Here is a 16,370-nt window from a genome sequence, read left to right as displayed (position 1 = left end):
TAATTTACAGTGAATAACCGTAAATTGACATTCCCAGAATTCCCTGTGTTACATTTCAAATTTGATGTTTTTTGTTGAAATAACTATGTTTCTTCTTAGTTTTTTCTTATCAGTTTTGTATATTATGGTTGTGTGTTACACCTAATGTTGTTATTATTGCATTTATTGCATTGTTTCATTTTCATGTGTGTTACCATGATGGTGTTTAGTGTTTATGTGACTGACCTTCTATATGTGTCCTGATTGCTGAGTTGGTTTTGTGTTTTGTTACATTCTAATAAACTGCTTGAAATTGGATCCCATGCTTCATTGTCTCTAAATTCATCGACGTGACAATTAACATTATATCAGTAAATGAATTATACCATTTTTAATGTAAATTTACATTCAATCCCGTAAAAACTGAAATGTTGCTACCATAATTTTTACAGTAAAATTCTGGCAACCATAGCTGCCGTATTTTACCGTAAATTTTATGGATTTTTTTTTCTTTTTTACAGTGAAGTCATAATTGATGATTTGAAAAAACCACAAGACACAAGCAAAGTAGAAACACTTAAAGGATGAAACGTGAACTGGTGGGCCAAATTAACAAACAATAGACTGACAAGGGGGAAGGCAGTATTTTAACTACTACTTTAACGTGAGCTTTGTATGGAGATTCCAGATGTCAAGTTTTTCTTTTTTTCTGTTTTTAACAATCAGGATACAAGTGAAATATAAATACACACAGGAGTAAATGTGAATCATTCTTATAACATACTTTGTAGCACAAAACAGACATTTTATAGTTTTACATGGTTACTACTATATAGCAAGAAATCATTGTTTTAATTCTACATACTAGTGAATTGTGAGATACAGACAGTTTCTCCTTCTGTTGATTGATTTGCTGCCACAGCAGTGATGCAGAATGTGTAACTGACTCCAGCAGTCAGACCAGTGATGTTATAGGAAGTATTAGTAGTTGCATCTGTTTTATCATCAGCCCACTGAACTTTAAAGAAAGATTTATTTCCAACTGGTTCATCCCATCTCAGAAACACAGATGATGTTGTGAAATTGTTCACTCTGAGATTCCTGATCACATCTGGTTCTGTGTGGGGAGAGAAGGGCAAGTCATAATTGATGATTTGAAAAAACCATCACACAAGACACAAGCAAAGAAGAAATACATAAAGGATGAAACATGAACTGGTGGGCCAAATTAACGAACAATAGACTGGCAGGGGTAAGGCAGTATTTTGATATTTATTGTTTAACATAAGCTTTGTATGATATTTCTACTAAAAATTAAAAAAAACAGCATAAAAGTGTGCTTGAAATGGGAATAACTCTAGTGCTTTTACAAATTACTTGAAAAAAAAATATTGGTGGGTCAGAAATCAATATAATGTTTATTCCTATTTTGAGTTAAGAGACTCTTAATTTTCAGGTTTTCTCATTCCGTTGATCCCGGTGTCCACTTCCATGTATTTTTGTACCTGCTTTGGTTTCAAGGTTTCTAAGAATGTTCTCATTTGTTTGTTACTAATTTCTTAATTGATTAGCCCTGACTGTTCCTTGTTTTTCCCCCTCATTTGCCCTTTGTAGTTATACACCCAGTTCTGTTCATTTCATTGTCTTTTCTCATTTTTGGATTATTAGATGTGTAGTATGAAACATGTACTTTATAAGTTTGCATACTGGTAAATTGTGAAATGCAGACAGTTTCTCCTTCTGTTGATTGATCTGCTGCCACAGCAGTGATGCAGAATGTGTAATTGACTCCAGCAGTCAGATCAGTGATGTCATAGGAAGTGTTATTAGTTTCCATTGCATTTCTGTTCAAGTCCAAATTCTCATCAGTCCAGTTAAGTTTAAAGAAAGATCTATTTCCAAATGGTTCAGCCCATGTCAGAAACATGGATGATGTTGTGATTTTAGACACTGTGAAATTCCTGATTACATCTGGCTCTGTGAGGGGAGAGAAGGTCAAGTCATAAATGTAAATCTAAAAATAAAAATAAAACACAAAGGACACAAAGTATAAACATATAGGAGGAAACGTGAACTGGTGGGACAAATCAATAAGTAATAGACTGATGTTTACACTGTAACTTGAGTACATAACTTTACATTGCTTTTATAAATTACTAGAAAATATTGGTGGGTCAGACAATTAATGTAAAGGGGTCATATGACGATGCTAAAATAAATACATATGGGGGAAATGTGAACTGGTGGGACAAATGAATAACAGACTAAAAAAGGTGAAAGGCATAATTCTGATAACGTACTATGTAGCACAAAACAGATATTTTATAGTTTTACATACTGGTGTAGTTTGAGATGCAGACAGTTTCTCCTTCTGTTGATTTATCTGCTGCCACAGCAGTGATGCAGAATGTGTAATTGACTCCAGCAGTCAGACCAGTGATGTGATAGGAAGTGTTAGTAGTTGCATCTGTTTTATCATCAGCCCACTGAACTTTAAAGAAAGATTTATTTCCAACTGGTTCATCCCATGTCAGAAACACAGATGATGTTGTGATTTCAGACACAAGATTCTTGATCACATTTGGCTCTGTGTACAGGAGAGAAGAGCAATTCACAAATGTCAATTTCTTTTATTTTCTTTTTCTTAACAATCAGGACACAAGTGAAATATAAATACATATGGGGGAAATGTGAACTGGTGGGACAAATGAATAACAGACTAAAAAAGGTGAAAGGCATAATTCTGATAACGTACTATGTAGCACAAAACAGATATTTTATAGTTTTACATACTGGTGTAGTTTGAGATGCAGACAGTTTCTCCTTCTGTTGATTTATCTGCTGCCACAGCAGTGATGCAGAATGTGTAATTGACTCCAGCAGTCAGACCAGTGATGTGATAGGAAGTGTTAGTAGTTGCATCTGTTTTATCATCAGCCCACTGAACTTTAAAGAAAGATTTATTTCCAACTGGTTCATCCCATGTCAGAAACACAGATGATGTTGTGATTTCAGACACAAGATTCTTGATCACATTTGGCTCTGTGTACAGGAGAGAAGAGCAATTCACAAATGTCAATTTCTTTTATTTTCTTTTTCTTAACAATCAGGACACAAGTGAAATATAAATACATATGGGGGAAATGTGAACTGGTGGGACAAATGAATAACAGACTAAAAAAGGTGAAAGGCATAATTCTGATAACGTACTATGTAGCACAAAACAGATATTTTATAGTTTTACATACTGGTGTAGTTTGAGATGCAGACAGTTTCTCCTTCTGTTGATTTATCTGCTGCCACAGCAGTGATGCAGAATGTGTAATTGACTCCAGCAGTCAGACCAGTGATGTGATAGGAAGTGTTAGTAGTTGCATCTGTTTTATCATCAGCCCACTGAACTTTAAAGAAAGATTTATTTCCAACTGGTTCATCCCATGTCAGAAACACAGATGATGTTGTGATTTCAGACACAAGATTCTTGATCACATTTGGCTCTGTGTACAGGAGAGAAGAGCAATTCACAAATGTCAATTTCTTTTATTTTCTTTTTCTTAACAATCAGGACACAAGTGAAATATAAATACATATGGGGGAAATGTGAACTGGTGGGACAAATGAATAACAGACTAAAAAAGGTGAAAGGCATAATTCTGATAACGTACTATGTAGCACAAAACAGATATTTTATAGTTTTACATACTGGTGTAGTTTGAGATGCAGACAGTTTCTCCTTCTGTTGATTTATCTGCTGCCACAGCAGTGATGCAGAATGTGTAATTGACTCCAGCAGTCAGACCAGTGATGTGATAGGAAGTGTTAGTAGTTGCATCTGTTTTATCATCAGCCCACTGAACTTTAAAGAAAGATTTATTTCCAACTGGTTCATCCCATGTCAGAAACACAGATGATGTTGTGATTTCAGACACAAGATTCTTGATCACATTTGGCTCTGTGTACAGGAGAGAAGAGCAATTCACAAATGTCAATTTCTTTTATTTTCTTTTTCTTAACAATCAGGACACAAGTGAAATATAAATACATATGGGGGAAATGTGAACTGGTGGGACAAATGAATAACAGACTAAAAAAGGTGAAAGGCATAATTCTGATAACGTACTATGTAGCACAAAACAGATATTTTATAGTTTTACATACTGGTGTAGTTTGAGATGCAGACAGTTTCTCCTTCTGTTGATTTATCTGCTGCCACAGCAGTGATGCAGAATGTGTAATTGACTCCAGCAGTCAGACCAGTGATGTGATAGGAAGTGTTAGTAGTTGCATCTGTTTTATCATCAGCCCACTGAACTTTAAAGAAAGATTTATTTCCAACTGGTTCATCCCATGTCAGAAACACAGATGATGTTGTGATTTCAGACACAAGATTCTTGATCACATTTGGCTCTGTGTACAGGAGAGAAGAGCAATTCACAAATGTCAATTTCTTTTATTTTCTTTTTCTTAACAATCAGGACACAAGTGAAATATAAATACATATGGGGGAAATGTGAACTGGTGGGACAAATGAATAACAGACTAAAAAAGGTGAAAGGCATAATTCTGATAACGTACTATGTAGCACAAAACAGATATTTTATAGTTTTACATACTGGTGTAGTTTGAGATGCAGACAGTTTCTCCTTCTGTTGATTTATCTGCTGCCACAGCAGTGATGCAGAATGTGTAATTGACTCCAGCAGTCAGACCAGTGATGTGATAGGAAGTGTTAGTAGTTGCATCTGTTTTATCATCAGCCCACTGAACTTTAAAGAAAGATTTATTTCCAACTGGTTCATCCCATGTCAGAAACACAGATGATGTTGTGATTTCAGACACAAGATTCTTGATCACATTTGGCTCTGTGTACAGGAGAGAAGAGCAATTCACAAATGTCAATTTCTTTTATTTTCTTTTTCTTAACAATCAGGACACAAGTGAAATATAAATACATATGGGGGAAATGTGAACTGGTGGGACAAATGAATAACAGACTAAAAAAGGTGAAAGGCATAATTCTGATAACGTACTATGTAGCACAAAACAGATATTTTATAGTTTTACATACTGGTGTAGTTTGAGATGCAGACAGTTTCTCCTTCTGTTGATTTATCTGCTGCCACAGCAGTGATGCAGAATGTGTAATTGACTCCAGCAGTCAGACCAGTGATGTGATAGGAAGTGTTAGTAGTTGCATCTGTTTTATCATCAGCCCACTGAACTTTAAAGAAAGATTTATTTCCAACTGGTTCATCCCATGTCAGAAACACAGATGATGTTGTGATTTCAGACACAAGATTCTTGATCACATTTGGCTCTGTGTACAGGAGAGAAGAGCAATTCACAAATGTCAATTTCTTTTATTTTCTTTTTCTTAACAATCAGGACACAAGTGAAATATAAATACATATGGGGGAAATGTGAACTGGTGGGACAAATGAATAACAGACTAAAACAGGTGAAAGGCATAATTCTGATAACGTACTATGTAGCACAAAACAGATATTTTATAGTTTTACATACTGGTGTAGTTTGAGATGCAGACAGTTTCTCCTTCTGTTGATTTATCTGCTGCCACAGCAGTGATGCAGAATGTGTAATTGACTCCAGCAGTCAGACCAGTGATGTGATAGGAAGTGTTAGTAGTTGCATCTGTTTTATCATCAGCCCACTGAACTTTAAAGAAAGATTTATTTCCAACTGGTTCATCCCATGTCAGAAACACAGATGATGTTGTGATTTCAGACACAAGATTCTTGATCACATTTGGCTCTGTGTACAGGAGAGAAGAGCAATTCACAAATGTCAATTTCTTTTATTTTCTTTTTCTTAACAATCAGGACACAAGTGAAATATAAATACATATGGGGGAAATGTGAACTGGTGGGACAAATGAATAACAGACTAAAACAGGTGAAAGGCATAATTCTGATAACGTACTATGTAGCACAAAACAGATATTTTATAGTTTTACATACTGGTGTAGTTTGAGATGCAGACAGTTTCTCCTTCTGTTGATTTATCTGCTGCCACAGCAGTGATGCAGAATGTGTAATTGACTCCAGCAGTCAGATCAGTGATGTGATAGGAAGTGTTATTAGTTTCTATTGCATTTCTGTTCAAGTCCAAATTCTCATCAGTCCAGTTAAGTTTAAAGAAAGATCTATTTCCAAATGGTTCAGCCCATGTCAGAAACATGGATGATGTTGTGATTTTAGACACTGTGTGATTACATCTTACATCTGGCTCTGTGAGGGGAGAGAAGGTCAAGTCATAAATGTAAATCTAAAAATAAACACAAAGGACGATATATATCTTGTTCACACAGTTGCGTATGGGAATATATGATCCATTTGTAGTTTGTTTTGTCAACTTTCAGGAGTTTAAAGGGGTCATATGACGATGCTAAAAATAACATTATTTTGTGTATTTGGTGTAATGCAATGTATTTACGCAGTTCAAGGTTCAAAAACACACTATTTTCTACATACCGTACATTATTGTTGCCCCTCTGTGCCACTCCTTTCTGAAATGCATCGATTTTTACAAAGCTCATCGTTCTTAAAAGCGCAGTGTGCTCTGATTGGCCAGCTATCCAGTGCGTTGTGATTGGCCGAATACCTCAAGTGTGTGACAGAAATGTTACGCCCCTTACCATTTTAGGAAACACAGCATCTCCACGACATGGTGGCGGCGGCAACAATACTACAGCAAGAGTAAAAAGTTATGCCTTCTTTCTTTGCGTAAACATCTGGGCGGTGTTTTGCAAATCTTCCAACACAGTGACGTAGATTTGTGGGGGCGTGTTTGAGGCGTTTTAGGAAGTCAACTTTTATAAAGAATATCTCTTTGGGTTTGAGACTTTAGTCTTTGCAACTTTAAGGATCTTATATATGCACAAACAGCTTGTAACACTTCAAAGACAAAAGAAAACTTGAAATCGCATCATATGACCCCCTTAAAATATATATAAAAGACCAGATATTTTATAATGTTACATACTAGTAAATTGTGAGATGCAGAAAGCATCGCCTTCTGTTGATTTATCTGCTGCCACAACAATGATGCAGAATGTGTAACTGACTCCAGCAGTCAGACCAGTGATGTGATAAGAAGTGTTAGTAGTTGTTGGATTTCTGTTTGTTTTATCATCAGTCCACTGAAGTTTAAAAAAATATCTATTTCCAACTGGTTCATCCCATGTCAGAAACCAAGATGATGTTAACCCCAGATTTTCTAGTCTATTTTAATAGACTCATAACATTTTGGACATTTATAAATAGACTCATTTATAACATTAAACAACATTAATAGAACAAAACCTATACTAGCCCATATTACCTTGTTTGTTTGTCTAATGGGGGAATCATGATCTCTATCATCTATATTTTTCTCTAAACTAAAAATTCAGATTATCCAGAGTCATAAATTAATCTTAAAAGAAAATAAATATATACTTGGCATCTAACTTATACTATAGTTCATTCACCAAAATGATTAGTTCAGATTCGTTCACTGATTCGTTTAGTGACCATATCTTCATATTACATAAATACACCAGCAGGTGTCTTATGTCAACGAACGTATTTACTTATTACAAAAAACTGATTTGACTTTATTAAAATGTGTGCATAATCGACTCATTAAATAAATAAAGTCTAAAGTTGTTCAGATGACCAAAGTATAATTAACATTTTAATTGTTTGGTCAGACATTTACACATTCATAAATCGGGGATTAAACTTGGAGTTATGTTTTGTATGCTAACTATGAATATATAAACAAACGTATGTGCACAGTACCTATAACTGCGCTTTGCATCTGCTTTCTGCTGATTGCTGATCAAGATTGACTCACATGCTAAATGGCCGACTGACCCGGTACACTCTCATTCATTTCGTTCACGAATGAGATATGTACCAGTTCATTCAACTCCTTCACGAATGACATGTACCAGTTTGGTCATTTTGTTCACGAACGAGATGTACCAGTTCATTGAACTCGTTCACGAACGACATGTACCAGTTTGGTCATTTTGTTCACGAACGAGATGTACCAGTTCATTGAACTCGTTCACGAACGACATGTACCAGTTCATTCAACTCATTCACAAATGACATGTATCAGTTCGGTCATTTCGTTCACGAACGAGAAGATCCCTCGATCTCGTTCAGACTCAAAAGAAACTCGTTGAGTGGAGGGCGTATTCGTCCACTACATTCAACAAATCACATGCTCCGTCACATCTCATACTCGAAGGCTATTGGCTCGAGGTTTAATCATTCTTTGACAGGATGAAAAAGTTCACAGAGCTACCCGGTTCACTGATCTGCGCATGCGCTGCTAATGGCGCCGCGCTGCTATGAGTCAATGGATTACGTGAATGAGAACGATTCATTCACCTAAAAGATTTGTTCAAAAATAACGATTCGTTCACGAACGTAACATCACTAGCACTAATATTTGGGGTTGGGGATTAACGAAATACACGTAACATCATTACGTATTTAAAACACAAAATATGAGTAACTGTATTTCGTTATAATTACCTTTTAAATTGGTGGTAATCAAATAACAGTTACATCTGAAAAGTATTTTAGATTACTAAAGTGACTACTTTGAATTTAAATGTAATTTATTTCATTTTTATATTAATGTATAATGTTTGGAATTTTTTAACCAATGAGGCAACTGGTGATTCTCTGACTCTTTAAAAAAATGTGTGCAGCCTGTTCAAATAGCAACCGGCAGGATTAAGACGCTAGTCAAGACTCACAAAAATTCAGGAAAAAAAAATCAGGCAGCCAAGCGCATAATGTGTTTTTGTCAAGGTAATACAAAGACAATTTTACTGACAAATGTGGAAAAGGTCGTAACATGACAGTGCAGTGCAATTTTGTTTCCTGCAACAAAACTTCTCTCAGCTTCAATGGAACATCTAATCTTGAAAAAGCATCTTATTGTAAAGTTTTTTTTCACACAGAGCTAGTGACATTTCTCTGTATGAGTTCTTGTTTTTTTTTTTTTTTTTTGTAATTATAACATTGGTATAGTTAAGCAATTTCAATCAAGAAGTGTGCTGTTTTCCCGAATGTTAGCACGACTGCAAATGTGATAACTGATTTTATGCAATTCAAATACAAGAAGTTAATATTAAGTGACTTACATTAAAGGACAGTATTTCTGATTTGCTCTATATCACCAACAAAAAAAGTTCCAAATATGGAGTGTCTTTTAAGTGCAATTAGCCCACCTTGTTGGCAGAGGCTATTTAGAGTACAGTAGCTGCACCCACATATGTCTGCTTGCAATAGACATCAATACAAAAGACGCATATTCAACAATGGTAGCAGTGGCGTAGGGAGACTCGTGATAATAACTTCTAAAGCGTTCGACGCAAGTTTGAATCCGCCTTTTTCCAAACTCATTCAACTCACATTCTTTTCCCTTTTCTCATCACATATCAGATCGGAAAGGCGTTTATTTTCAATAAAGTACCTCACATATATTTAGTGTTTATAGGGTATAGTAGTAGGGTTAGGAGTAGGTAGGGCTTTATTGACCCAAGCGACATCCATTAATAATTTTAATAAAGATTATAATCTACACTCAATATGTTATCATCTCATACTGTTTTATAATGTAGACTACTACAACACTGAGGTGCAAGTATCCACTACTATTTGCAATAATTATAAATACAGCATCTTCTACTGCACTTACTGCAAATAAAATAATACTTTTTAAATAGTGCAAATAGAATCGCTATCGTTATTTGCTCTTGTATAGTGTAAATAACATATCGCTAACAAAACACTTTTATTTTTATATAGTGTAAATAGAATCTATGGCTGTTTGCACATAGTGTAAGTAGCATCTATTGCTATTTGAACTTGGTGCAAATAACCACTATGTTCAAAATAAATACCCAGCAGAAGAGTTGCGTGTCTGTGAGCAACACAGTGCTGTTTGTTTCCTGGTCCCGGCCGAGCGAATGATTCAATTGCATTCATAAAATTACTTGCTTCATTCCTTAATGAATCAGTCCTCTTGAACGAATCAAATGATTCCATGACTCATTCATTAACAAAGTGATTTGCCACCACTTACTGGCCATTTTAGTTTTATATTTAAAACATAATTTACCCCCTCCCCCCACATCATTTAATCAAGATAATGTCAAAATAAAGTAAATGCACAGAGTTTTGCATTCAAATGTATGTAAAGGGAACAACAACTTAGACGCAAGGCGAACTAAACTCAGGTCTGAGGACATCTGCAGTGTTCACATCTACGAAATGGTCTTGCTAGAAAACTGTTTTCATAGTACTGACAGAGATGAATGAGCAAAAACTCTTCACGTGCGAGTTGTGAGAAGTACTCATGCTCATGACTGCTACTGAACATCTGAATGTAAACAAAAAAAATCAAATTCACATTGACGGATCTTCCATCTGTTGTTTTAAATGTGATCAAATTTATATTTCTGAAAGCATGTGTAACTCTGTCTAAGCAAAGGCTTTTCTTTTCAAGACAAACAGGCCGCAGGTTGGTGAGTGTTCATTGCATACGCTGTAGCTTATGTAATGTATACATAATGGTGTATGTCATAAAACTGGTAATGTCATACTTTGTAGTAGTGGTTTTGTGTTCTTTTAGTGTAACATTCTGTTTGGTTGTAAAATGTATTACCATTAGTATGGAATAGTTCACAGACTGCACACACGTGTTTAACTAATAAAGATCTTCGATACTGGCAAACAAGATGCATTTGCAAATTGTTTCAATTGACTGACTGTAGGTTTATGTCCGCTTCATCCAATGCTCTTTATGTTCTACGTGTTATTAAATGTCCTGTTACAAGTGAGAGACCGCTTCAGATGATTCAGTGCATGCAGGGAACTGAATGCATATTTCAAACTAATCTGTGAACAATTTCAGACTGTTTAGCCAATTGTTTAAGTCTTCGAACAAAATTGACTCACAAGAGTGAATCATTGAAGCATGCAGCATCACTCATTCCCCAGTAAATAGAGAGTGTGTTTGGAATAAACTAGACATTTCTTAACATATATTGCAATAAAATAAAGCACCAAGAGGAACGTCACCCAATGTAACTGTGTGAATGTGCTTGAGTTAAAGTACAGACCTATAAATATACTATTAAAAGTACACATCTTCCAAAAAGTTACTAAAGTAAACATAATGGAGTAAGTGTAGTTATTACCCACCTCTGGTCAGAAGTCAATTAGTATTGTCAACATACTATTTAGCAAGAAAAATATATTTTATAATTTTACATACTGGTATATTGCGAGATGCAGACACTTTTTCCTTCTGTTGACTGATCTGCTGCCACAGCAGTGATGCAGAATGTGTAATTGACTCCAGCAGTCAGATCACTGATGTTATAGGAAGTGTTAGTAGTTGAATTTCTGTTTATTTTCTCATCAGTCCATTGAATTTTAAAGAAATCTCTATTTCCACCTGGTTCATTCCATGTCAGAAACACAGATGATGTTGTGATGTTGTTTACAGTGAGATTCCTGATCACACCTGGCTCTGTGTGGGGAAAGAAAAGTAAATTATATGTAGTGGTGGTAAAATAAATTACAACAGCTATATGAATTATACAATTATGATTAAAGTAACTTCAGATGGAGCTTCAGTGCCAGCTCTTCATTGCAAAGATGGTTTAACAGCCTATTGTGTCTTATTATTCTAATTTAATTAACTAAATCATTAAATTCTTAAACTAAATTTAAGAATTTAACATTAAAGATGACAGACATTTTAAAAAGGTTAGAAAAAATATAAAGGCCCTATATAAAGATTAAAAGTGCCCCTGGAAATCAATTTGAAGGGGAAACATTTCCCTATGGGAAAGTTAATTTCTAACACTGATGGCAATAAATATGAAAATACTATTCATCTCTGGCTATACTGTTTAAAGTGTTATTTATATTTTTGATATCTTCACATAATTAAGAGCACACCTTTTGTATTATATTTAATATCATAATTGCTATTTAACATTACCCCTAAATTTTTGATTATGCTGGGAATGCTGCATATTCATTTTTTTTATGTGTATGTTACTTTATATAATGATACATATTGTTCCAGTTGAGGTAATTTGTAGGCTCCCAGCCACCTAATTCATACCCTGGGTACATTCTTCCTTTCTTTGTCTTTTTTAAATGTGTGGTATTGCAAATTGCCATCTCAGATGAGTTCACCTTCTTCAATAAATCATGACAAAATTCCACTAATATTAATTAACAACATTACACATTTTATATCTATCTGATATTTCAAGTTCATCCCTTATCTAAAACTCAGCATACTGTACTGTCTGAGATTAAATATAGTTGCAATAATCACTTTTGCATCCTTACAACTACAGTATATATAAAAAAGGAAGATGACAGATAATTCATAATATTACATACTGGTGTAGTTTGAGATGCAGACAGTTTCTCCTTCTGTTGATTTATCTGCTGCCACAGCAGTGATGCAGAATGTGTAACTGACTCCAGCAGTCAGATCAGGGATGTTATAGGAAGTGTTACTAGTTTCAGTTGAATTTCTGTTTGTTTTCTCATCAGTCCAGTGAAGTTTAAAGAAAACAATAGACTGGCAAATGTTAAAGCAGTGTTTTGATTTTTAATCTTCAATATGAGCTTTGTATGGAGATTCACAAATGTTGAGTTTTTTTGTTTCGTTTCTTTTCTTCTTTTAACAATCAGAACACAAGTGAAATATAAATACATACAATGAGGACATGTGAATCATTCTTATACTTTGTAGCACAAAACAGACATTTTATAGTTTTACATAGTTACTACTACTGTATATAGCAAGAAAGTTAGATTTTTTTTATTCTACATACTTGTGAATTGTGAGATGCAGACAGTTTCTCCTTTTGTTGATTGATCTGCTGCCACAGCAGTGATGCAGAATGTGTAATTGACTCCAGCAGTCAGATCAGTGATGTGATAGGAAGTATTAGTAGTTGCATCTGTTTTATCATCAGCCCACTGAACTTTGAAGAAAGATCTATTTCCAACTGGTTCATCCCATGTCATAAACACAGATGATGATGTGATTTCAGACACTGCGAGGCTGACCACATTAGGTCCTGTGTAGAGAAGAGAGAAGTCAATGAAAAAGGTGGTAAAAGAGGAGATTAAAAAGTATGCTGGTCAGAACCTGTACTAAATTATACAAGGTGCACATCTTTCACAGAAAAGGCATCACTAATAATAACAATAGACTTTCCTTGCTTTATGACATTGTTTTCAGGAAAATTAATCAAATCTGCCTGCTCAATTCTCATTTCTATACTGTGAAAAATTTCAGTCATCATTTTAATACAGTAATGAAACTTGAATGAATCCTCTCTGGACAGATTATTTTTAATCAGTAAACAAATTCAGTGAAAAGGAATACTACCATGATGCTTATTTATAACTGCACTTCACAAATGCAGTTTACAGTACACATTTCATTACACCAAATACACAAAGTAATGTTCTTTTTAGCAACATCATATGACCCCTTTAATAATATGTGATTTTTTTTATTAATAGTTTTCCATCTTTATTCTGGTACAGAGAGTTTGGCTATCAATTTTTTTTTTTTTTAAGAATGAAGATTATATTGTTTATAATAACTCCATCAGAACATTTAATGAATCTAGATGGCATTTTAGTAAATACTGAGATCTAAAAAATTACATTATCTGTTTTATTTATTTTGATGGAGGTTTCATTGATAGTCACGCCATTATTCTAATTTATTGTGTAACAGGAGTTTTCGATGGGAACATCGAAAACAACAGATATTTAAAAATTCTACATACTGGTATACTGTGAGTTGCAGAAAGGCATAATTCTGATAACGTACTATGTAGCTCAAAACAGATACAATTTTTTTTTTTTTTAAGAATGAAGATTATATTGTTTATAATAACTCCATCAGAACATTTAATGAATCTAGATGGCATTTTAGTAAATACTGAGATCTAAAAAATTACATTATCTGTTTTATTTATTTTGATGGAGGTTTCATTGATAGTCACGCCATTATTCTAATTTATTGTGTAACAGGAGTTTTCGATGGGAACATCGAAAACAACAGATATTTAAAAATTCTACATACTGGTATACTGTGAGTTGCAGAAAGGCATAATTCTGATAACGTACTATGTAGCACAAAACAGATATTTTATAGTTTTACATACTGGTGTAGTTTGAGATGCAGACAGTTTCTCCTTCTGTTGATTGATCTGCTGCCACAGCAGTGATGCAGAATGTGTAATTGACTCCAGCAGTCAGATCAGTGATGTCATAGGAAGTGTTATTAGTTTCCATTGCATTTCTGTTCAAGTCCAAATTCTCATCAGTCCAGTTAAGTTTAAAGAAAGATCTATTTCCAAATGGTTCAGCCCATGTCAGAAACATGGATGATGTTGTGATTTTAGACACAGTGAAATTCCTGATTACATCTGGCTCTGTGAGGGGAGAGAAGGAGAAATCATAAGTGCTGGTAAGAAGTGAGTGAGTGACGTGACATGTGGCCAAGTATGGTGACCCATACTAGGAATTAGTGCTCTGCATTTATCCCATCCAAAGTGCACACACACAGCAGAAGTAGAGTTAAAACATGTTAAAACATTGATACAATTAGTAATTCATAAAGCAGTTATAGCATTTGTAAGTGCTTAAGATGTTGCTGTACAGTTTTCTGCTCAAGGGAAGAAATTATGAGATGGTTTGGGGCTGAGGCTTCATTCAGATTAAACATCCAATCAGAGCTCTTACTGGTATACAGTGAAATCTGATTGGCTCTTCCCTCGGTCACATGATCAGCTGCAACTGCAAACACTCTGAATGTGTACTGTGCTCCGGGAGTCAGATTATTTATTTTGATGGAGGTGTTTTCAGTCATCACATTCTTATCTTCATATTCTACACGATAACGGAAGCTTTGACCATTCGGTTTAGTCCAGTTTAGTAAAACAGAGGATGTTGTAATATCATCAGCTGTGAGGTTCATTATGACGTCAGGCTCTGTGAGTGAAAAATAACAGACATTTGGGAATTAAAATGTGAATGCTGAAACCTTACTATAGTAAAGATTTATACATATGAAAGGCGTCAGTCATTTAATACTGTATGTAAATCAGGAAACATTTAAGTGGAAAACATACTAGTATATTTTGAGGTAACCACTGATTCTCCTTCTGTTGATTTATCTGCTGCAACAGCTGTGATGATAAATGTGTAATTGACTCCAGCAGTCAGATCAGTGATGTTATACCATGGGTTATTGGTTGTTACATGGCTGTATGTTTTATCATCAGTCCAGTTAATTTGAAAGAAAGATCTATTTCCAGCTGGTTCATTCCATGTCAGAAACACAGATGATGTTGTGATTTCAGTCACATTAAGATCCCTGATCACATCCGGTTCTGTGTGGAGAAAGAAGGGCAAATAATTAGCGGTAATGGAATGAACTAAAATAGCTGTTGGAACAATGCTATTATAAATTAATATAATATTTGTTTTTAGTTGAGAGCTCACTGAGTACAAGTATGTCAGATACAGTGGTGGCCAAAATCAGAACACTAGTATTTTCACCAGCTAAAAAATGGTTTTAAGTCAGTTCCTCAGCCACAGTGGGTAGCGGGCAGGTGATGTTGCGGTGTTGATTGGAGTAACTGTTAAGAAAATTTTGTCCGGTTAATCTTCTGAAGGTGGACCACATTGTTCTTTATTTCACGATAGATAGATAGATAGATAGATAGATAGATAGATTTGCAGACTTTACTTTTATTTATATACAGTGATAGCCCAAATGATTAGAACACTAGTATTTTCACCAGCTACAATGGCTTTAAGTCAGTTATTTCTATCTTTTGCTGAAGTGTGTCCGTAGGAAATATCAGTTTACATTTCCAAACATTCATTTTGCCATTTATTGTAACAATCTAATGAGATTTTTGTTTGCACAAGGAGTCTGACAACATATAGTGCTACATACAGAGATCTGGGCCCGTATTCAAAAAACATTTTATCTTACCACTAAGAGTTCTCCTAAATAGCAATAAAAGTTTTAGCTAAGAGTTTTCTCAAGCCTTTTAATTAACAGAGTAGAATAATCATGGCTGATAGTAATACATGCAAACGTAAAAGAAAACCAAACTAGATGCAAGAACAGATGTTACTTCTTGCCCAACTGGTTAATGAAAACAAGGATATAGTCAAAGGAAAATTTAGAGTTGGGGTAACCTCCAAAACCAAAGGTGATACCATTTTATAAGGTCATTATCATCAAATGTTTCTAAAATGTTTACATTCAGAGGCAGATTGCTGGCTACAGCCATT

The 16,370-nt window shown here is 34.7% G+C and overlaps 2 protein-coding genes across 2 annotated transcripts in view; both read right to left on the bottom strand.

The window, feature by feature from the left end:
- Positions 1-6,195, bottom strand: part of LOC107675248 (receptor-type tyrosine-protein phosphatase eta-like) — a 68,757-nt gene extending 62,562 nt beyond the window's left edge. Inside the window, exons 1-11 of the mRNA XM_016469526.1 lie at positions 5,958-6,195; positions 5,503-5,751; positions 5,048-5,296; positions 4,593-4,841; positions 4,138-4,386; positions 3,683-3,931; positions 3,228-3,476; positions 2,773-3,021; positions 2,318-2,566; positions 1,687-1,956; positions 845-1,096 (exon numbers count right to left, since the gene is read on the bottom strand). Coding sequence (XP_016325012.1) covers positions 845-1,096; positions 1,687-1,956; positions 2,318-2,566; positions 2,773-3,021; positions 3,228-3,476; positions 3,683-3,931; positions 4,138-4,386; positions 4,593-4,841; positions 5,048-5,296; positions 5,503-5,751; positions 5,958-6,177 — 2,734 coding nt within the window. The 5' untranslated portion in view covers positions 6,178-6,195. The remainder of the gene's footprint in view (positions 1-844; positions 1,097-1,686; positions 1,957-2,317; positions 2,567-2,772; positions 3,022-3,227; positions 3,477-3,682; positions 3,932-4,137; positions 4,387-4,592; positions 4,842-5,047; positions 5,297-5,502; positions 5,752-5,957) is intronic.
- Positions 6,196-12,776: 6,581 nt separating this feature from the next.
- LOC107675247 (receptor-type tyrosine-protein phosphatase eta-like) overlaps positions 12,777-16,370 on the bottom strand; it is a 43,200-nt gene continuing 39,606 nt past the window's right edge. The window contains exons 11-15 of the mRNA XM_016469525.1: positions 15,194-15,454; positions 14,805-15,053; positions 14,225-14,494; positions 12,872-13,120; positions 12,777-12,781 (exon numbers count right to left, since the gene is read on the bottom strand). Of these exons, the coding sequence (XP_016325011.1) occupies positions 12,777-12,781; positions 12,872-13,120; positions 14,225-14,494; positions 14,805-15,053; positions 15,194-15,454 (1,034 nt within the window). The remainder of the gene's footprint in view (positions 12,782-12,871; positions 13,121-14,224; positions 14,495-14,804; positions 15,054-15,193; positions 15,455-16,370) is intronic.

This window comes from Sinocyclocheilus anshuiensis, unplaced genomic scaffold (assembly GCF_001515605.1).
Source record: "Sinocyclocheilus anshuiensis isolate Anshui unplaced genomic scaffold, SAMN03320099.WGS_v1.1 scaffold532, whole genome shotgun sequence".
Taxonomy (NCBI): domain Eukaryota; kingdom Metazoa; phylum Chordata; class Actinopteri; order Cypriniformes; family Cyprinidae; genus Sinocyclocheilus; species Sinocyclocheilus anshuiensis.
The sequence above is the reverse complement of the archived record's forward strand: the minus strand, read 5'-3'. Positions and strand labels throughout refer to the sequence as shown.